At 41.3% G+C, this 27,745-nt stretch overlaps 1 protein-coding gene across 13 annotated transcripts in view; it reads left to right on the top strand.

Moving 5' to 3' along the window:
- NFASC (neurofascin) overlaps positions 1–27,745 on the top strand; it is a 177,334-nt gene that overhangs the window by 54,052 nt on the left and 95,537 nt on the right. For all 13 annotated transcript variants that reach the window (XR_014007990.1, XM_081193373.1, XM_081193378.1 and 10 more), the window contains 2 exons: positions 3,655–3,722; positions 26,112–26,299. Coding sequence is in view for 12 of the 13 variants with exons in the window: in XM_081193373.1 (XP_081049499.1) it covers positions 26,206–26,299 (94 nt within the window). In the remaining variant the exon portion in view is untranslated. The remainder of the gene's footprint in view (positions 1–3,654; positions 3,723–26,111; positions 26,300–27,745) is intronic.

Raw genomic sequence — 27,745 nt, 5'->3', positions numbered from 1 at the left:
TAAAAAGTGCCATCCAACTGTCTTAGAAACTCCAGTTTGGGTTTTTGTAGGGTTTACTCATTAGCCTTTTCTTCTCCTGAAGATGTGCAGCAAGGCAGCGGGTACATACTTTTCCTTGGGATTTACTCCTGAAGCCTTTCTCATGAATGAGGATAGCTGCAAAGCAGTGGAGGTTTAGGATCAAAGTTTTCCTTCTAGATGGGCTACCTTCCCACGTTGATGAGCCCCATTTGCCCCTCACTTCCCTCTACAGCAGTTGTTCTTAACCTGTGGGTCCCCAGATGTTGTTGGACTACAACTCCCATCATCCCTGAGCTCTGGCCTTGCTAGCTCGGGGTGATGGGAGTTGTAGTTCAACAACATCTGGGGACTCACAGGTTTAGAATGCCTGCTCTACAGTATGTGCAGTCACCACGTTCTTGACCATTGGACCAACTATTGGTCTCATCTGCTCAATCTGTCAGAGCCTACCTTCCCATGCAGGGACACCCCTAACTCACTGAGGATCTGAGACCCATCAGCTACCTTTACCTAGCCAACCAATTGAACCTGTTTCTAGGATGTGGCTGCTGTTGCCTGCTGGCAACTTCTAGGAGCTACAGGTGAGAGCTGAGTGCAGGATGGGGACCAAAGGAGCACAATATATCCCACACCAGAGGTGCTACCCTTCCCCTAGCACTCCACATGGGTATTTTATGTGCATTTCAGTTTTGTGCATTGGTAGAACATAGAAAACAGTTTTGTAAAGAATGGCTTAAGTGTTTAACAATGTTTAACTGTATGTGTCTAGACTGTTACTTCTTCCATTTTTTATGTTATTTTAAGAAAACTCTGCTGATATACTGAGCTAAAATATGTGAATTTAGTCAGCTTTTATTGGATAGCAAAAAAAAAGTTATATGAGATCCTGCCTGTAGTTAATTATTCAGACACAGAATGAGAAATTATGAGGACTCCAAAGAATTCAATCCTTTAACGATTTTAGAAACAAAATGTTGCTGTGTATATATGCGAAACCAAATCTGCCTAAAGGAGACATTTGCATTGTGTAGTCACAGGTTAAAGGCTTTGCTGTTGTATGGAATTGCTTCCCTCACAGATGTCAAATGAAGTGGCTAGCATGTATAAATTAATAATTATTAAAGTTGACAGCTAATAGTTCACACAGGCAGTGACAATGAATCCCCTCATAGAAGTGGAAATGAGAATTTGCATTACTTGGGACTATTTTATTATTATTATTAATCTCCCTAGAGCTGCTGAGTGAGGAAAAAGTTCACACGCAGACTGGAAGGGTCTTAGGCAGGAGGCTTCTTGCTATAAGTATTGTAGATACAAGGTGGCCCCTTTAAGTTGGTTCCTTCTTACCTTTGTTTTATTAAATAGCCATATAACTGATCCTCACAAGAAAGCTACGCGGGTTCATTACTACAGTGGTACCTCGGGTTACATACGCTTCAGGTTACATACACTTCAGGTTACAGACCCCGCTAATCCAGAAATAGTGCTTCAGGTTAAGAACTTTGCTTCAGGATGAGAACAGAAATCGTGCTCCGGCAGCGCAGCGGCAGCAGGAGGCCCCATTAGCTAAAGTGGTGCTTCAGGTTAAGAACAGTTTCAGGTTAAGTATGGACCTCTGGAAAGAATTACCGTATTTTTTGCTCTATAAGACTCACTTTTTCCCTCCTAAAAAGCAAGGGGAAATGTGTGTGCGTCTTATGGAGCGAATGCAGGCTGCGCAGCTATCCCAGAAGCCAGAACAGCAAGAGGGATCACTGCTTTCACTGCTCAGTGATCCCTCTTGTTGTTCTGGCTTCTGAGATTCAGAATTTTTTTTTCTTGTTTTCCTCCTCCAAAAACTAGGTTCGTCTTATGGTCTGGTGCGTCTTATAGAGCGAAAAATACGGTAAGTACTTAACCCGAGGTACCACTGTACTGGGCATTTTGCATGATTTAGATAACAGGTTGCCAACACATTTAGGCCCCTAGGCACATCTTCATTTTTGAGTGAGTGCTGTCGTTGCTACTCCTTTCATCACTTATCTCTTCCCTGCACCTCAACCCTGATCAGCTCTTCCTCCTTATTTTTTTTTAAATGATATTTATTAAGTTTTCAAAGGAAAAAAGTTACATAAGTAAAAAAAATAGACAAAAAGACAACAATAAAAAAGAAAAAAAAAGAAAAATACAAAATACAGAAAAAGATAAAAAACATTTAAAAAAGAAGAAAAAACACATCAACCTTTCCATATCATATATTCATATCCTTGCTTCCCTGACCTCCTCACACCTCCCTTTTTTGTATTCCAGTTCAGTTAGTTAATTCAGCAGTTTCTTTCCCTCTTTATTTTTGTCTTAATCCTTTAACTTAATATAATATAACTTTGAGTTCTCACCTACTATTAATCCATTTTTCATACACCTTTAAAACATTGCTGCTTAAACCACTTAACTTCATTCTGACATCATTCTAACATTCATTAATTTTGCAATATTTCTGTAAATAGTCTTTAAATTTCTTCCAATCTTCTTCCACCAACTCTTCTCCCTGGTCTCGGATTCTGCCAGTCATTTCTGCCAGTCCCATGTAGTCCATCACCTTCATCTGCCATTCTTCCAGGGTGGGTAGATCTTGCGTCTTCCAATACTTTACAATAAGTATTCTTGCTGCTGTTGTGGCATACATAAAGAAAGTTCTGTCCTTCTTTGGCACCAATTGGCCGACCATGCCCAGGAGAAAGGCCTCTGGTTTCTTCAGTTCAGCTCTTCCTCCTTAGAGACAGACAGACAGAAAGAAAGCACATGCATGCACACACACTTCCCTTTTGCAAGGGATCTGTGTAAAAGTCAAATCTAGTAGAATTAATTTGACCATTGAAGCACATAGAGCTGAAAGACAAAGTAGGAAAGGGTGTCATTCTTCCAACTTCCTCTTTCTGTTCTATGCACGCTTTCAATGGAGAACAAAGTAACCATCCTCACCACCTCATGACCAAAAGGGAAGTGAGAAGTGAGGGAGCTCAGAGGCTTTGTGACCACCAAGAGAAGACCTTAAGGGCCAATCAACTCTTCTTGGGCAAGGTTCTTGAGCAGGTGGTTGAAGACCAGATCCAGGTGCTCTTGGAGGAAACTGATTTTCTGGATACATTTCAATTTGGGTTTAGGCCTAGTTTTTGCAGAGAAACTGCTTTGGTTGCCCTGTATTCTGTCAGGAGAGAGACAGGAGAAATATGTCTTTGTTAATTCTTCTTGACTTCTCAATGGCTTTTGATACCATTGACCATGGTATCATTCTGGAGTGGTTGTCCAAGTCAGGTGGCACAGCTTTGCGGTGGTTCCAGTCCTACTTGGAAGGTCATTTCTAGGGAGTGATGCTTGGGGACAGCTCTTCGGCACTTTGGAGCCTTCAATGTGGGGTTCCTTAGGGTTTGATTTTATCCTGCATGCTGTTTAACATATACATGAAATCACTGAGTGGGATTAGCCAGAGGTTTGGAATACATTGTCAGCATCTTTACATCCTTTACATCTGCAGGTATGGCAGTGGATGTGGTGAATCGTTGTCTTATTTCATTAATGGACAGAATGAGAGTTTGTTTGTTATCAGTTTACAAGCTGGGTATTCAGTTTTCTTATTTCTTTCTTGTTCTATAGACTGTTCAGTATTAACCCGGGACTAAGACAAGAGTATTTAAACAAACACCCGGAACCACAGTATTAAGGTAAGACATTCTACTATATTAAGATAATTCTGAGAATTCCCCCTCCCTACAAGGCCTGTGGTGTGTTAGAACCATTAGACAAGCCATCTCCAGAGGCATAGCCAATAGTAAGGGATGATGGGAGTTGTAATCCAACAATATCTAAAAGCCACCAGGTTGGAGAAGGTGGCATTGGACCTAGAGGAGACCTCCTGCTTATTTAAGTTGAACCTCTGCATCATAACTTTTGTTTGTTCATCCCTGATGCCAGCTTATGTTAGCTCATATGTTTGGAAGAGCCAGCGCTGCCTGTGTAACATTTTAAGGTGTCAAATTAATCTAATGCCTGTTTCACAGGTCATAACTTTGATGAATTTATTCTCAGAACACTGCTATAAGCCAGAGAAGTGCAAACAGCTTTATTTCTCTGTGAGGGGAATGGATCAGAGCAGAAAATTAAACCTTGATCTGTCTAATCTGACTAGCTTTGTAAATCTTATATGCATCAGAAGACTTGGAAAATAGTGGATACTATCCTCATGATGATTGCATGATAATCAGCAATGAGAAAAGTTCATAATATTCAATAACTGAATGGGAATATGTGGAACATGACAGAAGTATATAAGATTGTGGGTGATGTGGAGCAGGTGGGCAAAGAAAAGTCCGTCCCCCCGTCAGAATATTAGAAGCATCAGTGAGTCCTTCATTGATGCTGAATGGTGGGAGATTCAAGAGCAGCCAAATGGAAGTACTTCTTCACACAATGCATGAACTATGAAATTTGATACTGTAAGATGCAGTGATGGCTGCCAACTTAACAGCTATAATGGATACTAGTCACGATAACTAGCACTACCTGCAGTGTCAAATGCACCATGCCACTGACTGCCAGTTGCTGGAAATACATCCTAGTAGGGGAGGAGGTGTTGTACTAATGTCCTACTAGTGGTCATCTGTTTGGACACTATGAGAACAGAATACTGGACTAGATCAGCCTTTGGACTCATGAAGCATGGCTTTTCTTGTGTTCTTATTCAACACTGTTCCCAATTCTGAAAGTTCCTTCCAACGCTGGAGTAGACTTGGCAGAAGGAGATGTTTCATGCTTTGAATTTCAAGGGCAGTAAGCATGAGGTGGCTCAGCAGAATATTTTCCCCTCCCTCTCCCACATTGATTACAAATTGTGGGTTTTGCTTCTGGGTTTAATAAATGAGGACAGTTCATGTCCTTAAATATCCTTATCCTTCATCAGTCTCTTCTTGACATGCTGCACGATCCGTGCAGCCAGCTTTCTAATCTTTCTGATTTCTAATTGGATGCAGAGAAAGGTTAGGGGGCTTTGTGCGATTCTGTCCTCTGCCGCCTCTGAGCATCTTTGGCTGTAGGGATTTGTTGCAGACAGCCACATGAGCCACAGCCTCTGAGAGGCTGAATTAGTTCACAGCTATTCAACCTTGGTTTTGCTTTCCCCCTCCTCCTCCTCCTGCTGCTGCTGCTGCCACCACCAAGACACAAATTGAAATGTAACCCATGCTCTGGTCACCATTATTTAGCATCACAAACAATGAGCAGAAAGGAGAAGACTGGCCCAGTTACTTTGGTGGATTCAGCCAAATGGATACTTCAGTGCGTTCCATCTGCATCCTTTCAGGACAGTGCTTTGTTTGCATATGTTAACCTTAGCCACGGTTCCATGTGCTCAGCATCTTTAAGCAGATGAGCCAGGAAGGATAGCCAAGCAGTACAGAAAGCAGGATTCGAGAGGAAGCACTATATTAGCAATTCGGAAATCATTATTCAAGCTGTTTGTGAGTTAGAATTTAAATAGAAGATGGTCGTGTCAGATTGCTTACACCACAAGGCTCTGGTTTAATGGGGTGGGGGTATCAAAGGGAGAATTTCTGCACTTGCAGCTTCTTCCAGCCCTGGGGGCCTTATGTGAGAAACTACATCTGCTGAAACTTTCATTTCTAAAGAACTGTAAAAGGCATAGAAATTGTCCCATATGCAATGTGTCAGACATGTGCAGACCCTTGGGTGAAATCCCTTAGGATACCATATCCTTTATACCACACATTTCCTCATACAGTGGTACCTCGGGTTAAGTATTTAATTCGTTCCGGAGGTCCATTCTTAACCTGAAACTGTTCTTAACTTGAAGCACCACTTTAGCTAATGGGGCCTCCTGCTGCCACCGCGCCACCGGAGCACAATTTCTGTTCTCATCGTGAAGCAAAGTTCTTAACCCGAGGTACTATTTCTGGGTTAGCGGAGTCTGTAACCTGAAGCGTATGTAACCCAAGGTACCACTGTATGTTCATTGCCTCATGAGTGAAAGAGATCAGCTTTATAATTTTGTTTGTAATGCATGGGAACTTAAATGGGTTCTTTAAGGTGACACAGTCTATTCACAGACCAAGCAGTAGAGCAAGTGAGCAAGACTCTGAAAGTTGGCCCATCTTTCTCCTTGGACATGCAATGGTTGCTTGAGCTCTTTGACCCATAGTCCTGAATTCAACCTAAGACTGGAGAAAACATTCGCAAGCAGTGATAATCAGGTTTGCCAGGAGCAGTACTTTGGTCCCAAGCCATTTAGGTCTTTATATGCTAGTACCAACTCCTTGAATTTGGCTCTGTATCTCACTGGCAGCCAGTGCAGTACTTTCAGAACCAGTGACACCATTAGGCTTCCCCATTAGCAAGTTAGCCACTTCACTCTACACTAGCTTCAGTTTCTAGACTGTCTTCAAGGACAACCCCACATACAGTGCATTACAGTAGCCCAGACAGGCCACCAAAGTATGGACAACATTTGCTACCTTTTTGTAGCATTTGGGAAAGTCTTCTAAGATTCTGAGATACTGTTGGGAAACATGCAGGCAAAACATGTGGCTGTTTTGCATGTGCAAGTGTCACAAAATGTGCAAGTACCATGCCCTGGTTCCTTGGACGCTGGTTTGTAAATTGCATGGTGGAGAAGTGAAAAATCAGCAACCAAAATCCCAATGCCCCCTGTGTGCCTTCCTTGAAAGAGAAACTGTAGAACAGATGGAAGCCAAATAACATGTGATTGGGAGAGAGAAACCCAGACCTTGCTGCAGCGATTCCAAATGTGAATTTATAGATTAGTAATCGGCTAATTTTAAAATGACAGATGCTGCTGCCTTTTAGGGAGAGGCGATGAAGGGTGTTTCCACACATGTTAGCAACCTCATATGTATAGTCTATCTTCCTGTGCAGTTCACTTCCTTGATTTGCATTGACTATTTGCAGGGCTAAGGGGAGCTTGGGCAGCATAGTGGGGATTTCCTTTTCATGCAGTGAGGTGAATCTCTTTATTCTACGGAACGGCATCATTTGAAAGCACTGTTGGAGAAGCCCATGGGATAGGAGAGAGAGAGAGAGAGAGAGAGAGAGAGATATGAATGTTGCAGTTAATAAATAAATAAATATTTCCCAAGGACCAAAATTTGAAATCCCTTCCCATAGCCCAATCTGCTTTTTACCTGACTGCTGACTATGTTGGCTGGGCTGATGGAAGTTGGAGTTCAATAACATGTGGAAGGTCACAGGTTATCTGATTTTGTTTTAGAACCACTACCAGCTGCTGCATGTACTCAATCTAGTCCAGAGGACAAAAGGACTTACTGCACAGATGTCTTACATCACATTGCAGATCTCCTTGTCACCCCCAGTAGCTGCCAAGAACATAATTTGTTGGGTTGGAGGCTCTCATTATAATTGTGAAGCTTCATAGCACACTACAATAGCCTTCATCAACCTGTTGCCCTCCAGGTGTTGTGGACTATAACTCCCATCAGCCCCAGCCATTGTGGCCATGCTAACTATTACAACATCAAATGTGTGCTAGGCATGAGAGATAATGACCCAGGGGCTTAGTGGAGACTGAGTCTTCCCAGTCTTAGTCCAAAACTCTAACCACTCCATCACACTGGCTCTTTCTGTACATACCATCTCTATAGTGTTTATTACAAGCATAGGCAAACTTGGCCCTCCAGATGTTTTGGGACTACAACTCCCATCATCCCTGACTACTGGTCCTGTTAGCTAGGGATGATGGAAGTTGGAGTCCCAAAACATCTGGAGGGCCGAGTTTGCCTATGCCTGGTTTATTAGCACTGTTGGATTCTAGAGTGATGAGCTCCAACGCCAGCTGTTGCTCTTCTGGCCTTTTGCTATAGCAACACAAAGTGGTTTATATTTTATATGCTGTGGCATGTGCTTATTCTGAAAGGGTGGAGTGAAATGGCTTGGGAAGAATCATTTTGTCCACACAGTCTCTGGGTGGTATTTTTTTAAAAAAAATTACAACAACAACCCACACAATAATTTTGTCAATTTGCAATGCTCAATGGTGATGTTTGGGAACTGGCCAGCTCATGCCACCTTTCGAAATTTCCTAATATATAGCTTGTTCCTTTTACATCTCATTGTTTGGTCTGTGTGCAGTTTTAGATCCAGCCATCTAATAATAATGCTTTTTTGTAGCATCCATTTTAGTACCAGCATTCTATTCATACAGCCTGAGGGCTGTGAACTACTCAAAAGATCCTCCCAGTGGATATTCATCCGTGACATATCAGGCAAGATGGAGAGAAAGAGTAGGAGGGGTGGGTGCAGTGTACTGTGAAAATTGCTGTGGTGATTGGAATCAATGACTGTGAGAAATATATGTTTCCCCCTTGAAAATAGTCCTTAATGGGTGTTGAGTAGTTAAAAGAAAAGGTCTGACAAAAACAAAAAAAGACCCCAACTTTTAGTTATGCATTTAAATGAAAGTATTATTGTCTTCCTTTATGGCTCTTGAACTCTTCTGGAATGTGCAATTAACTTTTGATGAAGTGTGTTTGAGTTGTACCAGAGAAGCTGTCATGATATGTTGCAACTAATGGTTTATATAATAAACAGAACAGAGTTTAATTCAGTGTTTTATGAGACTAAATAAAAACAATCACACAATGACAAATGCAGGAGGTCCATATATTGTTGTACAGTCTGTCCATAAACATCTGGGTATCTCAGCATATAATATTTACATATAGTACTGCTCAAACAGTAGCTCAGATTTTATGTGTAGCTTTTTAGCTCTCCAGCGTTGATACCTACGCATTAGCCTACCACACTGTGCCAGTCCCAAATAAATTCCTTTTTTTTAAAAAAAAAAAAAGATATTTATTGAGAATTTTAAAATTACAAAGAAAAAGAAGGAAAAAACAAGAGAAAGAGAAAAAGAAAGAAAAAGGTAGATAGAAATAACAATTAAACAATACAAATCAATAAGAGCCATAGTCAAAAAGAAAAAACAAAACACACAATACATCAAAATCAAATAGCAAAAATAAACAAAAAAATTAAGAACAAATCCAATATTCCCAAATCCTTAACTTTCATTAACTTATTTCATCGACCTCCTCACACCTCCCTTTTTTATATTCTAGTTATTAATTATCTCAGCAAATCCTTTCCATCTTTCACAATATTCTGTCATTTAATTACCTTAATCTATTTTAACCTTATCTTACCATAAAAAAACCTTAAAACTTAAAGCTTAAATCTTATTTATACCAAATTCTTTTAATCATAACATATTCTTACATAATTCTTACATAATTCTATTTAACGTTTCTGCTAAAGCCAAATAATTTCATTCCAACATTTTTCTAATACTCATTAATTTTACGATACTTTTCCAAATAAATTTTTATAACTTTCTTCCAGTCTTCATCCATTGTCTCTTCTTCCCGGTCTCGGGTTTTGTCAGTCCTTTCTATCCCATCCATCTGGTCCATCAACCTGGTGACCTTATATCCAAGGCTCTTAAATCTTTTCCATGTCCCTTCCGCAGGTCTTCTTCATATTTATACCTGCACTTTACTTTGTCTTCTGCTGATCTTATTCTTAATTTCCCTCCTTTCACTCGGGGAGACTCCAACTTGACAATATCTTTCGACAAGACAGCCCCTTTTCCATAGTCAACACTGAAATCCATGTAATATTTAGAGGCATGTTTCAAAGTCCCTCCAAATTTAAGGGCCCCCACATCTCCGAACTCCCCCTGGCCCAAAGCCAGACTCGAAATGTCAAAACATCCCTGCATAGGGGGGTCCATCCAGCCCCCCATCTCCAGACCAAACAGAACTCCATCTCTCCAAATCTGACTTTTTCCAGGTTCATTCGTCAAATCCAACAACTCATGTTCCTGCTTGGCCGCAGCTCTCTCCATAACTGTTACTTGAGATTCAGCAACAACCTCCTCCTTTATCTGATCTGTCAAAGCACATTCCTGGGTTAATTCCTGAGTGGGTTCTATATAGGTACCCACTGCCTGTCCAAAATTTCCGATCGCAACAGTCATCAAACCCACCTTTTCATGTAACTGTTCCAATAAAGCACTTGTCTTGCAAAAAGCAAGCACCAAAGCCTCCTCTAAGCGCATTCTTGTTCAAGGTTGAAGTCTGGTCCCACGATCTTTAATCTCTACAGCTGCAAAGTTCCCCAGTTCGGCTCTAATAACAGTTTCACAAGCTCCCTCTAGGGGAAACCATTTCTATTTGTATCCATCTTTTTCCCCTTTTTTTATAAGCAGATCTAGCAACAAAATTTTCCTTTTTCAGATATTTTGTTCCTTTTAAATGCGAAAGGGAACAATGGAATCAATATGTTTCTCTTCTTTTGACTATCTGTCAAAAACGTTTGTCCATAGTCAATGAACTTCCCCAAAACGTCTGTCCTGACACCCCGCTCCTAGGTTCAAGATGGTGGAAATTTACCTTTCTTTACTCTCTCTTCTGCAGGTTTAAACAATCTAAAAAAAAAAAAAAGGTTCCCCCCTCTTCTCCTGCTTCCAAGGGCGGTTCAGTAATTTTAAATGATGAAAATTTAATCCTTTACAAACGACTTTCCAGACTCTAGTTTACGATGTCTTTGCTTTTTGTTTACAAAAGCGGAAGGCGGACTTTCTGTTTAGACCTTCCCGCTCCGGTGCCAAATTACGAAGTTTAATAATCCAATTTTCCGTTCTACTCACGGGTACTTGTTTAGAGTCCAATTGTCCACAGGAAAAAAGTCAGCGCTCTCCGACAACAGCAATGCGGCTTCACTCCGTGAAAAGAGCAGTCGATTCGAAGCACCGCGCCGCTCACCCCACGTTGCTCCGGATCCCCGTAGCCAGGTTTCCCCGCGAGCAGGGGAGGCGCTGAAGGTGCCAGCCGAATCCCAGGTCCACAGGCTTCTCTCGCCTGTGGTTTTTGATGGGTCTCCGCCTCGCCGTGGCGGTCCAGACCCTAATTTTCACGGAGCGGGTTCCTCCAGATCAGAGGAAGCCCGCCATTGCCGGTGGCGCTAACCCGGAAGTCCCCCCAAATAAATGCCTTCTCTTCCATAAATTTATTTTCAAATTCTATAATATGAGTGTTTTCGTCCATCTGCTTCTTCTTTTTCTAGCGGTGATTTAGATTGTTGATTGAATTAATAGTGACCTTAGGGCTCTGATGCTTTTCATCTTTTGTTTCGACAAACCTACCCAGATATGAAAAATGTTGATATATGTTTTAATCTGCTTCTAGTGTATTGCTGATTTAAAAAAAGATATTTTAAATAATTGTTTTTATTGATAATTTTATTGTTTTATTCTCTTTGAAAACCACTTGGAGTAGGGGCTTTGTTGTTGTTTGTTTAGCAAACAAGTGATGTATAAATTTTATAAAATAAATAAAGTCTAGGCCCTAACAGAAAACCATTAGCTGTTTTTGCTAAGGATAAGGATCTTGGTAAACAGAAGAGCTTTCAAACTGTAGGCATTTTGTTCATGGCTCTCATCTTGTTTTCAAGTAACAAAAGAGGGATATTATATATTATATCCTGAAGCTAAACAAATAAATAATCAAATAAATTTCAGATTTCAGCTATCAGTCATTTATTCTGCAACTTTGGCAAACAACAACAACAACAACCTGATATAAAATGTCTTTTATGTTCAATATTGTCCATTTATGACAAAGATATCATACCTACCATGAAGCATTCTTCTTAATATAAATGAGAAGTTAGTTTATACTCAAGATACCACATTATGGCTGGGATGGAGAACCTGTGGCCTTCCTGATGTTTCTGGTCTTCAACTCTCGTCATCTCTGATCATTGGCCATGCTGGTTTAGGGCTGATGAGAGTTGAGTTCAACAGCATTTGAGGGCCACAGGCCACAGGCTCTCCATCCCTGATTTATTCTTTGTGTAATCCCAGTAAGGTAAAAAAGGTAAAGGACCCCTGGGTGGCTAAGTCCAGTCAAAGGCGACTGTTGGGTGTGGCACTCATCTTGTTTTTCAGGCTGAGGTAGCTAGCATTTGTCCACAGACAGCTTTCTGGGTCATGTAGCCAATATGACTAAACTGCTTCTGGCACGGTGGGACACCTTGATGAGTGCCAGAGTGCATGGAAATGCTGTTTATCTTCCTGCCACAGTGGTACTTATCTACTTGCACTGGTTGGCAGAAGCTGGGACAGAACAACAGGCGCTCACCACCATCAGGCAGATTTGAACCGCTGACCTTCCGATCAGCAAACCCAAGAGGCTCAGTGGTTTAGACCACAGCGCCACCAGCATTTTCATGTGTTTCCGTGTGCTCTGGCTTCTGTCATGTTCCATTGCTCCAGAAGTGCTCCAGAAGTGGTTTAGTCATGCTGGCCACATGACCTGGACAAACGCCAGCTCCCTCATCCTGAAAAGCAAGATGAGAGCAGCACTCCATATTCACCTTTGACTGGACTTAACCGTCCATAGGTCCTTTACCTTTTTGCAGTGATCCCAGTAGGAATCTAAACAGAAGCAGCATCTCTCTGTCATCCAAGTCAATCCCAGTAATAGACAAACATGCAGAGATTGTCTCATATTCTCCGCTTTCAAAAAGCAAGTGAATGGAAATGAGACTTCCTTTGTTTGTTTGACCTGTGACTTCCTGAACTGGGTTTTCCTCTGACCTCTTCGTTTGGTCAGGTTCCTTGATGGACAGCTACAACATATGGATTACTGTAGGAGGCACTTCCACAAAGAGGCAGATGGAGAGCCTTGCAGGAGGGGAAACAAAAGCTGTCAGTGGGAGATGCAGGGGCTGTGTGTGCAAAGGTTCTGTGAAATGGTCATTGATTGGGAATCTTTCTATTTTGCAGATGGGCCTTGAGATGGGCTTTAGATCCTTTCGCTTGGTCAGTGTGTTGGTAGAAGGGAAATAGCGAGGGGGGAGGAGGAGAGGGTTGAGGCAAGAAATTTTAATGAGCAGTTAATTGATAATGTATCCCAAGAGACTGGTGTGCTAGAAGGACATCTGATGGAAAGGAATAAATTGTGTTAGGCTCCCTGTGGCACAGAACTTCCTTCATTTGGAGCCAAAGGGTTGGAGAGGATACTGTAAATGACTTTTGGAATAAAGGTTGTTTTGCCGGCATTTATGTTCAAGAATGGTGTAGGGCATAAAGAGGTAAGAGAGTAAAACCAGCTTTTGTGTTTCATACATACTTAAAAATAAGGGAAAAGAAGGACAACTGTCAGAACAGGATATAGAATCAGAGCCACTACAGTTGTCTTCTGGATTTGTGATAGTTTTTATAATGTATGACAACAGCCAAAAGTGAAAAACAGATTCCTTATAAAGATGGAAACCAGGAAATCTAGGCCATGTATTATGGGAAAATGTATGAGGAAAGGAAACTATATGACAAGTAATCCTAAGTAGGCCCTAAAATGTTCTTCCTACAAATGACATTTTTAACAACCTTTTAAATTGATCCCTCACCTTGTATAAACCAGTAACAAGTTGCTGTATTCTTTGAAATGTGATGCAGAAACCTCTACAGGAACAGTTTACTACTGAATCACTTGTAATTATGTGATTAAAAGCTATAAAGCAGGAATCACAAAGTGTCTTCCTGGGGATATTAGCAACTGGCATTTTTATGTTCATTCTGTAAATTGTAAATACAGTTTAAATGCTTAATTGCTACCAAAAGTACTCTGATACTCCTGAAAGGCTGATTAAAAACAGTTCTCTGTTCTGGGATATTTCATCTCTTTAATTTTGCCAAGGAAATATTATTTTTTCTCTCACTTCTTATCTTCGCCTCTGTGCTTTTCATTGGTGCTTTTTTCACTTTTATAAATGTTCTCTAGACTTCTTAGCTACTCCTTTTCTATAATTTTCAAGGTTGAACTTGAGCCAGTATTTACTATGTCTGCCCCACTGTGGTGATAATAAAGAACAGTAATGCTCTCCCACAACTTTGGTAATTAAAAATCCCAATGACCATGTTCCCAATAACCATAGATAGAAGAATCAGCCTATGTGTGAGCAATCCCTTCCCTTCTTCCAGAGCAGAGACAAAAACCATAAGGCAAAGAATTACAGGCAAAACATCACTTATGGTTTGTTTCTCTCCAAACAAACCACAAGAGGGAAGCCGAGAACAGCCCTTGGTTTCTGGTCATGATTTGTTTGGAAAGAAACAAACCATGTGCTGGTTTGCATATAATGCTAAGTCAGCTGCTCTGGAGTTTCTTTCTCCCATCTAGGAAGGAAGTACATATAGAGTGATTGAGCTGCATAAACCAGCATGCAGCTCTAATTTTTCTAACCATAGTTTATGGCCTATTAATGGTGATCAAAATCACGCCTTTATTTAGTTGGCTACTATGTGACAAGTGAAAGCTCTGCATAAAGAGATAATTAGGAAATCAACTGGGCTTCCCAATTTTACCATCTGCATTTTAAAAGCCACATATTCTTCCTGTTTGTTAAAAGCATGATAATTGTGGCTATTTTTGTACATTGGTGCAGTTTAGTACTGTGTGATTTTTCATTGTGACTATAATTAGTACTTGGATGAAGTTTACTTTTAGATTCTCATTTACATAGCAGAGTAGTTATTCACACAGATACCGGAAATGAATTAATTTAAAGCTAAATATAAACTGTGTGCCTTAAAGTGTGGATGGAGATGCAATAGTGGAGATGCAATATGTTATATACACAAAAGGAAAAAGGATGGAGTACTCAGTCTGGGGATGTCTGGACTCTCTAAACAGAAAATATTGGTGATAAACAACACATTCCAATTTTGAGCTGTTCTTTGGTGACTTAGTGCCTCAGGGCATACAGATAGTGGGAAGGGTTATAAAATTGTAATACAAAAAATATATAAGTCTTAAAATCAAAGTCAAGCAATAGTAACTACATAGTGTTTGATCCCTTTGGGAAGAGACATAGTTCAGTGGTAGAAAACATGCTCTGTATGCAAATAATCACAGGAACATTGGGAGCTGCCTCATACTGAGTCGGACCATCGGTCTATCTAGCTCAGTATTGTCTGCACTCTCCAGAGTTTCATACATGGGATCTTTCCTAGCCCTACCTGGAGCTGCCAGGGATTGAACCTGAGAAGCTCTGCAGAACAGATCCTGTACCTGAGTCAGGTTCATCCACTAGCATCTCCAGGTAAGACTGTGAAAGGTTCCTGCTGAAAACCTGGAGAGCTGCTGCCAGCCAGCATGGGCAAATGCTGAACTGAATGGGCCAGTGGTGTGATCTGAGAACAGATTTAGGGGGTGCATGAGGAGACGAGAGTGAGGGGAAGTTCCTTCTCACAGCCGAAAGTCCTTCTGCTAGTGGATCTACATAGCTGGATACCACTCTTTTGTTTGTTCTTATCCCCCCACTTAAATTCACCCTCTGTTGGCATGAATCATTTTTGACTACAGCAAGACGGGTATCAACTTTCTACTGATAGGAAACCTCACCCACAAAATGTGACCTAACAAGGATGCCTCATGATGTATATATTACTCGGAACTACAGCTGGCATGGCATTGCTCTTTTGGGTCTCTTCCCACAAAACATTTGAGTAGACAGCTTAAAAGTTAGTTGCCCTGGGCATTTAGAGCAGGTTCAAACACTGACAACCGTACGTAGCTAATTAATCACTATTAGCAGAGATGAGAAAGGCCTTTGCCTGAGATCAGGGAGATTTTCTGCCAGTATATCTGATGGTATTGCAATATAGATCAGTGGTTGCGCTTTATAACATTGGCACCGCCAAACAGATCTTTGGGTTTCTTATTTGCCTTTTCGTTTAGTATTTATAACTTTCACTGTACAAAACAAGTGATTCCAGAAGAAAAAATTGAAATGTGTACTTTGAGATGTGTTCATGAAGACAATCCCCCTCTTCCCACCCTAGCACACACACATGGTAAGTGTGTGTGTAAATAGCCCTGTCTAGATAAAGATATTTTTAACGCTCAGTCTTGATTCTAGAGATTTTTATTTTGGCAATGCTTTTGACTGGCAATACTTAATCCTTCTTTATCTGCCCTTTTCAATCAGACATAGATGTAAGATTGAATTCTCATCCTGGAGTATTACATACTATTAAGCACTACAATATGCAATCTAAATGCAAAGAAGCATGTAATATGCATCTTCACAAGGCATAAAACAACACAGTGAAATTTCTATTCAGGGTTTGTTTGATTCTGCATCTGGCCTGTACCCATCATGGCTTGCTGGCCTGCTGTGTGAAATCGCCCTGTCTTTCTTTCTCCCTGACACTCTCTTGGGGTAGCCTGAAGGCAGCCACTTAACACAGTGATAATAAAAGGGGTCAATGTACCTTGACTCTGAAAACTTGACTAAAATGGCATATATTAACATGAATAATTAGAGTATTTAAAAAAATATTTGACATTTTGAAATGGCAAAAGGGCAGTGTCAGGGCTTGAGACATAGAAGAGAACCTGAGAAAACAGCACACTCACTACATAATATTGTACACTCAAAATAAGGAGGCAGACCTATACTAGAGATAGGGAAAGCTGGATCTGAAGCATATTAACAGATCTCCTTTGCCCTCCCCAGTTGTCCCATTGGCACAGACTATCCATTTTGGCCTTACTCTTATTTTTTGTGTGAATTTTTTTTTTGTATTTTTTGGTATTTTTTGGCCTGTGCTGAATCACAAGATGTGGAACTTTTGAAAGAGATACCATAACCAGGTAGCCTTTAAATTGTGGTTTGTTAAACAAACCATGAGTGCAAACAAGCAAGCAAAACATGGCTTGATTCCCCACACTTGGTTTTTATTCCACTTGCTCTTACCTCATGCACCTGTAACTTGACAAACGTCTGAGGTAGGGTGGACAAACAAACCATGCTTTGTAAGTAAGACTTATGCGGTTTGGATGTAAAACTACACCATAGTTAAGACCAGCCATGGTTTATTAGCCAGCAGCAGCTCATGGCTTCACACTGGTGGTTTGCTGCCAGAAAACAGACTATGGCTAGTCTCCTGGAGAGATTGTGGATGTTCAAACATGGTGTTATGTGTGGAAAATGCCATTATGTTTATGCACTTCTTAAAACGGCTATATATTTTCACCCTCATTTGAAGCCAGCATCTAGTGGAACTCCACTATAACACCTGTTACCTGGAACCCACATGCAATTCTTTTTATCTACAAAGCTAGCTTGGTGACAACAAATAAAGTTCTTGTTACTGATAAACCTGGGGGGGAATTAGTCATGCATTTAAGAAATCACAGTTATATCACTGTCAGCATCTCTGTGCGTTTCTCTGTTAAACCCTTTCGTTTTTGCATTAGTAAGAGTGTGGGTGGAATCTCAGTCTCAGGGACAGAAAAGGTCGGGACAGCGTGGGCTGTGTTCTGATCTGATGTACAGCTGTGGGCAAACAGCACTGTGTGTGTCTCCTGACTGCAAACCACCCACTCGCACAAGTATGGCAGCAAATTGCTTCTAGGAAAACGGTGAGTTGCCCGCTCATAAAAAGATGTCAGTGGAGCTGTCAGGCACTGAGATTTCTTACATTTGGAGAGATTGCATTTGGATCTTGTTTACTCTGTTAACATGTCTGCAAAAATATGAATGGCATTGCCTGTAGGTTGACAGCTTCTGTCTTTCATTTTTATCATACAGTGAATACCATTCATTTTGAAACTGACTTACCTTCTTAATGTAGTTCCTAATTCCCATGCAGTATATCAATTCCCATGGTCTATCTCCTTTGTTACTTAGCTTTTCACAAGACACCATCAAGTTGACTCTTGGGAACTGTTTGAGGCTGCAATCCACACACACCTTTACTCTCTCTCTCTCTCTCTCTCTCTCTCTCTCTCTCTCTCTCTCTCTGTGTGTGTGTGTGTGTGTGTTCTGCCAGCCAGCATCATCAGAGTGATACAAGTGTCACTCCATTGGTGCAGATTTCTCCCTTCTGCCCAATGAACATGAGAGCAGGTAGACGATCTGCCAGCACTATCCCTTTCAGCAGAGCCCAGCAGGAAGCCCTGAAACATAGTGTTCCAAAAGTGGGGCAGGGTTGAGCTGGCTTGAGAACCACTGCGTCCTAAGCCACTGTCACACCCTACCAACGTTGAACCCCATCTGGGCCTAGTTGCTATGCCAGCCTGGAGCTTGTGCAGCGATCAGACCTAATCTATCTATCTGCCCTGAACCTTCCACTCCTGCCACCATGAATGGCCAAGCTGCAGATATAGCGGTGGCTTTACAGCTCCTCAGAACTGTGACAACAGGGGCTTTGGGTGGGTCTTTGAGTATATTACTAGCACCTGGCACCATTTTCAAAGTAGCTTTGGAAATTGAGAAAGTCATTTAGAGTGGAAGACCAGGAGGAGGGCCATGTAACCTTTCACTACCAGCTGTGTTTTTACTCCAAATTGAAAAAGCCATGTGGGGTTTTTCTTTGGGAAAACAGCTGGTGGGGATAGGTTATGATTCCCTTTTTGCCACTTCTCGGCTCTAATTTTCTCCCTCCGAAAGCTGATTTGCTGGTCCCCATTGAATGCATTAGCGTTAATGTGCAATTAGTCCTTTGGTCCTATGTTGCTCTGTCAGTGAGCGCCAAACTTTATATTTTGCCAGGAATTGATCTCTCAACTTTTTTTTTTTTAATGCAGTCAGAGCTAGGATTGTGGAGGGGTCACAAGGGGATTGCCGATTAGTTCAGAAAATTTACTGTTCTCCCAAATTTGTTTTGCAAATAATGACTCATTTCATACCTGTCCAACAGAATGAAATACTGGATAACATGTATATCAGGTGTTAGAAGCTGAGAGTAATAGTCATTAAGTTTTTATTTTTGTTATATTTATATTTGGCGACAGCTGGGAAAACATCTTTAGAACATCCGTTGGGGAATCACAAGCTAAAAAAAATCACACCCCTCTTAATCTCTAATCTGACTGGTGAAATTGGGACAAACAGAGAGGATTTGCTGGTGGGTGAGTGCACGCGCGCAGTGTTGGATTCCCAGAATAAGATGCTGAATTTAGCATATCACTGATTGAAGGAACAGAGAGAGAGAGAGAGAGAGAGATGCCAGCTTCCATATGTAAATTACCCGTGCATTTTAGTGATAGGCATTATATGCAGGATATGGCTTAATCTGTAACAGAGCCTAAACAGTACATTTTGCAAACGGAACCAAGAGTAGATCATGGCTGAAAAAAAGCTGCATGGAAATATATTCATAAGCCACACGCCATAGATAAGTGCTATGAGCCATTGTCTTGCCATGTCTTCCTTGTATGAGTTCTATGAGTCTGAAAACTAGTAAGGTTGGCAAGTTTTGACTAGTGCTGTGCCAAATTTTCACGAATTTTGATTTTGGATTAGAAGTGTTGGAATTCATTTCATGCCCTGTCCCAACCACTTACCTGCACCCAGCTGGATTGGGAGACAGAGCATTAGCTCAGTTGCCTCTGTGCATTTAACCTTCTCCCAAATCCATAACTTTTCAAATAGTTTTTTAGACATACTTTCCGCAAAGAAAAATTGTTTAAAAGCAGAACACTCTTTGTAAGGGGGGGGGGAAGAATGCACCCCCTTTTGTGGTAGTGGAGGTATTCTGTGCTAGTTTGGCATCAAATGAGACTTGCACTCATACACACAAAGTTTTGCTGGATTGTGGTCAAAATGTCTATTATTAAAAGAAAAGATGCAGTTGTTGGTTGTGATCTGCAGTCCTGCTTATATAGAGTACAGTGGTGCCTCGCAAGACGAAAAGAATCCGTTCTGTGATTCTCTTCGTCTAGCGGTTTTTTCGTCTTGCGAAGCAAGCCCATTGAAGGATTAGCGCTATTAGCGCTTTTAGCGGCTTATCTGCTGATCGGATCAGCTGATAAGTGGCTTAGCGGCTTAGAAAAAGGGGGGAAGGGGAAAAAACCAGCAGGAACTCGCAAGACATTGTCGTCTTGCGAAGCAAGCCCATAGGAAATTCGTTTTGCGAAGCAACTCCAAAACGGAAAACTCTTTCGTCTAGCGAGTTTTCCGTCTTGCGAGGCATTCGTCTTGCGGGGCACCACTGTACTGTCTCGGATTACCTAGCTCAGAAGCCTAAACTGTAATGGATGAGCTTGCTATAGGAGCTCATTGGCTTCCTGGAGCCTCTGGGTTCAGTTGTACAAATCCCCTGACACATGACAAGTTTGTGGCAGATAAGGCCATCAGTGACTACAAGTCATGATGCTTATATAGTACCTCCAACTGTCTTGAAAATGCTGGGACTGTCATGGCTTCTCACTATGTCAGGCAGACTGGCCACTCACAGGGGTGCAGCAGGACCTGGAGGGAGGGGAAGGGTGCCACCGTGCTCCTCAGCTCTCCCTGTCTGTACCACTCAACACACCTAACTATGGTTATAGTGGCGGCAGGAGCACACAGGGGCCCTTCGATGGTCACAGCTGCTGACCATAGAGACTACATTACTGGCATGGAAGTGCTGCCTTGTAAACATCTGGTGTGGTTGCCTCCTCTGATGCCCAAGGCAGGCTGATGGAAGCCTCCCAGTTTTACCAAACATCATCTAAGACCCCTGCATATAATGAAGACATTTGCTGGTACACTATTGTTACATACCACCCTGTTCCCGTATTCCTTCGGCAATGTGTGTTTTCATGCAGAAAAGTGGTGGGAGGCACTAGCTGGGGAATCCCTCAAGGGAAAAATGCTCAGAGCCAGGGGATTGGTGGTGGGACGGCAATGCCTGGTCAGAGGGAGCAGACTGAGAGGAGGAGCTGTTAGACACCGAAGAGGGAACAGTGTTTAGTGAGCAGGAAGAGACTGGGGCAGAGAGCAGTCCAGACCCAGAGGCAGGAGAGGAGCGGGGCCAGGAGACAGGATGAGGCAGGCTGCTGAAGAATCCAGGGAGTCTCCCCCTCCTGCTGCAACCAGGTCTCTCTCTCCCTCCCCCCCCCCCGTCTCCCAGGAAACACAGAGAAATGAAGAGAGACAATACAACAGAGCCTTAGGCTGCTAAGGAAGGAAGTGGGGGAGGGCCTAAAATCTGTCACTGATGTGTTATGAGGGTGGATTCTTCCAGTTGTGAGATGGTCTTTAAACCAGGTGATCTAATGAGGCCTTAGAAACTTGAATTATTTCCATAATGAACTTGCAGGCTTTAGTGGTTTACAAGCAGAATAAGAGGCATGCTTGGGAATGATTTAATGTGCTTATATATTTGGCTATATTTTATTGCTTGTTGATGTTGAAGTCTATATTCCTCTCTGGTTATGTTTGTAAGCAGCAAACAGTTGTTCATTTATTCTCAAGGAACTAGGCTTTTTCTTCACCTAGTCCAGCTATTGTCTTCAATTAAAATACAACAGGGCCATGAATCAGCAATCATGGCTATCATCTTGCTCGTAAACTGCTGGTGCTACTTTTACTATACCAGGAAAACTGTGTTATTCCCTTGCTAAATTCCTCTTCTTTGGTACATGGAAAGGACTGAGAATGTAGACGTCATTACCCAAATTCAATAAGGGCATTTCTTGGTCCCTTCCCTGCATATTATGGAGAGGTGGTGGGGAATAATTGTGAATTAACCAATGGGTCATACTGCAGAAGCAAAGAGAAGATCATCTGCCATTCTCTGCCACTGTAGAATATATTTTCCCCTGTTGTACAAGATAAGCTCTGATATATATAAAAGAGCATATCAAGTGGCAGTCTGTTAATTACTCATCACCATCTCCTTGGGCCAGTATGTATACATCGTCATCAAGGGTTTCCTCCAATTTAGTCCAAACTATTCAATATGTTCTTAAAACATCCTTGACAAAATTGCTGTTTAAATGAACTATTACCAGTGCAATAATGCCTTCATGTTCTTATATTTGCTATTTGCATTGATGAGCTGCAGCCAAAACTGCTGCTGCTTATTTATATTTCATGAAACTGGGGTTTCCTTGCCTTACCAATAGTTTCCTCTTGCACCATTGTCCATGTGCAACAACTGTAAACTCTGACAAGGACACAGAGTAGAAAGACAAGTCTGGAGATGCTTTCTCATACAGCTTTGTTTTTATTTTAGATATGAGCAAATGTGTCTGCATGTCTAAATGGAAGCCAGATATTTATAGCTCTATTCAAGATAAACTGTAAATCAGGGATGAGGCAAGCTCTGATGAGTTATTGTAGTAGTTTTGTGAAGCAGGTTTTTGGTGTTTTGAAACTGAGTGATTTATCCCCATTTGTATTGCCTTTAAATTCACATTACCAGAGCGACGGGTGTGCGTGTTAAGTCAAGACTTGTCAGAATGTTTCTCAGCCTGAAATTGTCATGGGATGTCTGTTTTGTAACCATCTTGGTTATTTCACTCAGTCATTGTGCTAGAGATTAGCAATCTAGCACTGGAAGGTAAGTTTAAAGCGTATGAAGTCTAGAATCCCCCGCATGTAAGCACTTGATACTTCATTTGATAACAACACAATGAATTATATTAGCTGGTGAAATGATTTATACTTTATAATGTTCATTAAGTATGATTGTATTTACTTCAAAAGTAGATCCATAATTGTGTATATGTTACCTTGAATTTCCAAAATTCAATGAATGTGTGAATGTTGGCAATGCCCAATAGAAGACAGGACTGATTGGCTAGAATCCTGAACAGGAGCACTGCACACTGAAATAATTGTTGCATGTTGTTGTAAGTACGGTAAATGTAAAGGGACCCCTGACCATTAGGTCCAGGTTCGGATGACTCTGGGGTTGCGGCGCTCATCTCGCTTTATTGGTTGAGGGAGCTGGCGTACAGCTTCCGGGTCATGTGGCCAGCATGACTAAGCCGCTTCTGGCAAACCAGAGCAGCGCACGGAAACGCCATTTACATTCTCGCTGGAGCGGTACCTATTTATCTACTTGCACTTTGATGTGCTTTCAAACTGCTAGGTTGGCAGGAGCAGGGACCGAGCAATGGGAGCTCACCCTGTCGCGGGGATTCGAACCACCGACCTTCTGATCGGCAAGCCCAAGAGGCTCAGTGGTTTAACCCACAGCACCACCTGCACCCATTTCCTCCCTTTGCTGCCTGCCACTGAACCCACCAATTTACTATTGTTGCATCAGAGAGCCATTGTCAGTCAGTGAACAATGATGAGCTAAATAGACCAAAGCTCTAACTCAGTATAAGGCAGCTTCCTATATTCCTCATTTAGGGGATTAGATGAATGTGGTGTTCCAGAATATCTAATTGGTGCAGTGCACACACGTAGTGTGCTTCAGCTTGTTTTTTTTAGTTCTGTGATCATGCTTTGCAGGGGATCAGCAAACAGCTTTTCTGCTTTGAGTATAGGGGTATAAAGAATACTTGAGTATAGGATAAAGGATGCCTGAGATTTCCCAGGGCACCTACTCAATTCCTGAGCAGATCTTATAGCAATAAGGAAGAACATGGCGAGCTGTCAGGCAGACATATCTTTAATGACCAAGGGAATATTTTCCAGTTCTTTATTATTGTTTTTTTTCTTCAGTCTCTTAAAGCACTATTGTTTGAGCAGAAGATACTGCATGCCTGAACCATGTTTTGGATCCTTCTTGAAATTTGGCTCTCAGGAGACAAGAAGAAAGCAGGTTTTAACATTTCTAAAAACCACCACCTGCAGCATTCTGAATCATGTAGCAGCTGCACCCCTGCAAGAATTTCTGAGCTATTATTTAATATCACTAGTTTCTTGCACATTTTTCATGATTATGGTAATAGCATTCCTCTCTTTTCTCAGAGGTACTGGGAAGTTCAATATGCTAACACCAGAGTGATGGTGGCTGGGCATCTCAGTCTTTCAGAATAAGACTTCAGTAGAACAGATGCAGTCTGTGTCTTACAAACTGGTCTGTACTGTTCTAACCTAGTCTCTTTCCCATTGACAAAAGCGGTGTTATTTTCATGAATTTAAAAAAGCACTAAGTTCTGTATCATTGTGTGTGTACACAGAAGTCACTTCCAAGATCTAAGTGGACAATGGCTGATTTCCGCCAGTCAGAGGCGTGGGAAGGTCAGGTGGTACCTGGTGTGGAAAATTTCTTGTCACCCCCCAAAAAAACATTGATTTTTTTTTTAAAAAAAATTGCCTGCAAAAATGGTTTTACGTTATTTCGTATTTTCTTACAAAGGAATGTGGATTCTGGGCCTCTGATAATAAGTAGGCGACTATGGACGTATACTTAAATCTACAGGATGGATTGTGTTTTGACTTGTGTTTTTTTTTTATATTTATTGTTTATTTATTTAATAAAATTTATTTTAAAAAACCTGCAAAGTGGTTTACCAAAACAAAAAACAAAAAAACACCACAGCAGTAAAATCAAGAAAAATCGGCTGTGTTCAGGGGGCGGGGTGAAGGCAAGGCAAGACCTAATCTACTCAGCCTAGTCTCATTTTCTTCACATAGGCCGACTTTCCAGGACCCGGGAAGCCCAGTGGAGGGTGGGGCAGTAGGGTGGTTCATAAAAAACTTTTTTAAAAAATGCCTGCTCCAAAGGTCTTATCTAACTAAACTGGGGGTTATATAGCTATATCTGAAATTTCATGCATATCAGTTAATATCTTGACCTTCTCCACTGAATTGAAAATTCAGCCTTCACGACATAGGAAAATGGCCAAGTAAACAGCTATTTTCATGGAGGAGGATCAAGATATTAACTGATATGCATGAAATTTCATATATAGCTATATAATCCCTAGTGTAGTAAGATAAGACCTTCGGAGCAGGCATTTAAAAAAAAAGTTTGTTTTTTTTTGAACCACCCTAGTAGGGCACTAATTGTTCCTTGATAATTTGTCACACACACCCCTCCATGATGGCACCTGGGGCGGCCTGCCCCCCCTTTCCTACACCCCTGCTGCCAGTGAGATAAGACAGAACATACAAACAAAACTTCTACACAAGTTGAAGGTTAAGCAGAAGAAAAGTGATGCTGTGTCTCTTTCTGAACACTCCCCATTCCCTCCCCTACTCTAGGCAATCCTTTTCACCTTTCCTATCTCAGGCTATCTGGAAAGTTGAGTTAAAAAGTGGAAAGCTTCCTTACCAAGAGAAGTTGCATCCGAGCATCATTTTCTCAGTAAATACAGAAGTGACAATTGACCTGGTAGCATATGCTGTTGCAGAATACTGAAGTCAGTACTATTGTTAATAATTACAGTATACTGTCAACCAGCTCAAGGGTACAGGGCACAATTGGTAGGAGGTGCATGCTTTTCACTGTGTGTGTAAGACTGTGGGGTGGGAGTGGGTATATGTGTGGGTGTGTATATGTATATGTGTATGTATGGGTGGGGGTGGAGGTGTGTCTACAAAGTCAGCCCTCTTTATCACTCCCTCTAATAGCAATGCAATCACCACTGGGGTTTGTTGACAGGACTAGAACTGAAACAGGAACAAAAGGAAGATAGCAACATGTTTGGGGGGGAAAGATTTGTAGAAGTATATTTATGTTGGTTTTTTAAAGGGCTGAGCATTCTCAGAAGCCACAGAATGTTTAGTTGCAAAGAGGAAAGAGGAAAATATGTGTGCCTGAACGCAAGTCAAGTAACTTAACAAACCTCACTAGAGCTATTCTTGAGTAACAAATCTTAAGAATTTGGGGCATAAACTACATTTACAATTCTGAATTTTAACATTTTATTTATTTATTTTTTCCTCTACAGCCTTTCTCAACCTGTGGGTCCCAATGTGTTGTTGAACTACAACTCCCATCACCCCTAGCTAGCAAGGCCAGAGTTCAGGAGTGATGGGAGTTGTAGTCTAACAACATCTGGGGACCCACAAGTTGAGAACCGCTGCCTAAAAATAAGGTGTCATGTAGAGCTAGTGTGTGTATTTACCCAGTCTATTAGAACTGAGTAGAAAAGGTCAGGGGGAAAGTGGCTTAATCCTTTGTGTGACCCTCTTCTTAGTTACCAGGGTACAAAAGGCTAAATGAAATGTGGAATTTGCTTGCCTTTTGCAGTCTTCCTCCAAATACAGTATGTATGAATCTTAGTTGCATGTCATTAAATCATTTTCTTTTCTTTTTACAGTAAATCATATTATCCTGCTGCACTACGGTAGTAAGACACCACTTTGCCTTGTTGGAGGAAACTGGGGACGTAGGATCTTAGCCAAATATTCAAAATGGTAATGCAAAGATATCTCCTAACCTATACGGGAGTGGTGCTCGCTTTATACTTTCATCACCTCATCAGAGCCATTGAAGTCCCTCGGGATCGTAAGTCCACTGATTGTTTATTCATTTATTTATTTACTTTCTCAGTTCCATCTCTGGGACAGCTGTCCCCAACCTGAGGTCTTCAAATGTTGCTGGGCTACAAGTCCCATCATCTCTGACTATTGGGCACGCCATAATGTAGTCCCAATAAAAGGCTGAGGAAAGCTGCCCTGGGGAGTTATTCACTTCAATGGTTAGAGAAAAGACTGGATGTTTGCCCTGACTTTTTTTGTTCGATTTCTGAAGATAGTTAAGCTTTCATGACAAATGTCATTGGAAGCACATAATTGGGTTAAAAAAACAGAATCTGTAACTTGAACTATACTATATTTATATTCAACAGCTTGGGGGTAAGGAGGTGACACAAAAGATATAAAGGCAAATTCACAGAATGTAAAGTGAACCCAGAACACATGACATATTCAAAGAGCATTTTAGATGTCCATATTGCCTGATGGTTTCATTCCATGGCCCAATCTGTTTTCTGTGTGTTGGAAGGATGGTTTAATTTTCATTTCAGCTCATTATGTGTTTATGATTGTCCAGCCAGAAAGGCAACTAATGATGCCTGGCCATAATGTTCGGTTGTAGTCTTCTTGGTCATGTAAATAGATCATCTCTCTTTTTGTACTAGCATGGCTGTTACTGCTGGTTTTTAAATGGTTATTAGTGGAATGGCTGCGAAACTATTCCAGTGAAGAGAAAAAAACACCCAAGCTCCTTTCACAATGCGAACGGAAAAGCCATTTTCAGACCAATGTACTGAATATACTTTTTATTATTTGACCTAGAAAAGTAGATCTCAGGAGCTTTGAAGCTCTTGTCTGGGATTGCTTTATGTTCTCATCTTGACTCCTACTAGGAACATAGACAGCTGCCTTATATGGAATCAAATCATTGGTCCATCTATCCCAGTATTGGGTGCAGTAACTCACAGCAGTTTATCTAATGTTTTAGCCCTCCCTGGTCTAGGACTCAACCTTGGACTATCTGCATGTTTTACTACTGACCTATGGTTCAAGGGGATGATTCAAAAATAACATCTGGCCCTTACCATGTGATAACTAGCATCCTGTTGTAGCTGAACCTGTTAACTGTGGTTTACTTTCTGAGTTCAAATCACACTGAATTAATCCTACATTCATATGGTGATTTGTAGAGACTTGTGAATTCCTGGCATACAAATAGGCTCCTAACTCACCTTCATCTCATCTCAGAAACAGGAAAGCTGGTGTGGTCAGTACCCTTTACCTGAGATTTGGACTAAGGGATCTGAATTTCCCCTAATTTATATACAGTATATGCTTGCTTGCCTATATGTATGCTTTACCTGTTTACATGATGGTATAAGGACCTCATTCATATGACCTTGTATACATTGTATATAGACATTTACACCTGCCCAGCATCCTTATTGTGAAATTTCAACAATCATTAAAACTCTGG

This window comes from Podarcis bocagei (assembly GCF_964188305.1).
Source record: "Podarcis bocagei genome assembly, chromosome: 5".
Classification (NCBI taxonomy): Eukaryota; Metazoa; Chordata; class Lepidosauria; order Squamata; family Lacertidae; genus Podarcis; species Podarcis bocagei.
The sequence above is the reverse complement of the archived record's forward strand: the minus strand, read 5'-3'. Positions and strand labels throughout refer to the sequence as shown.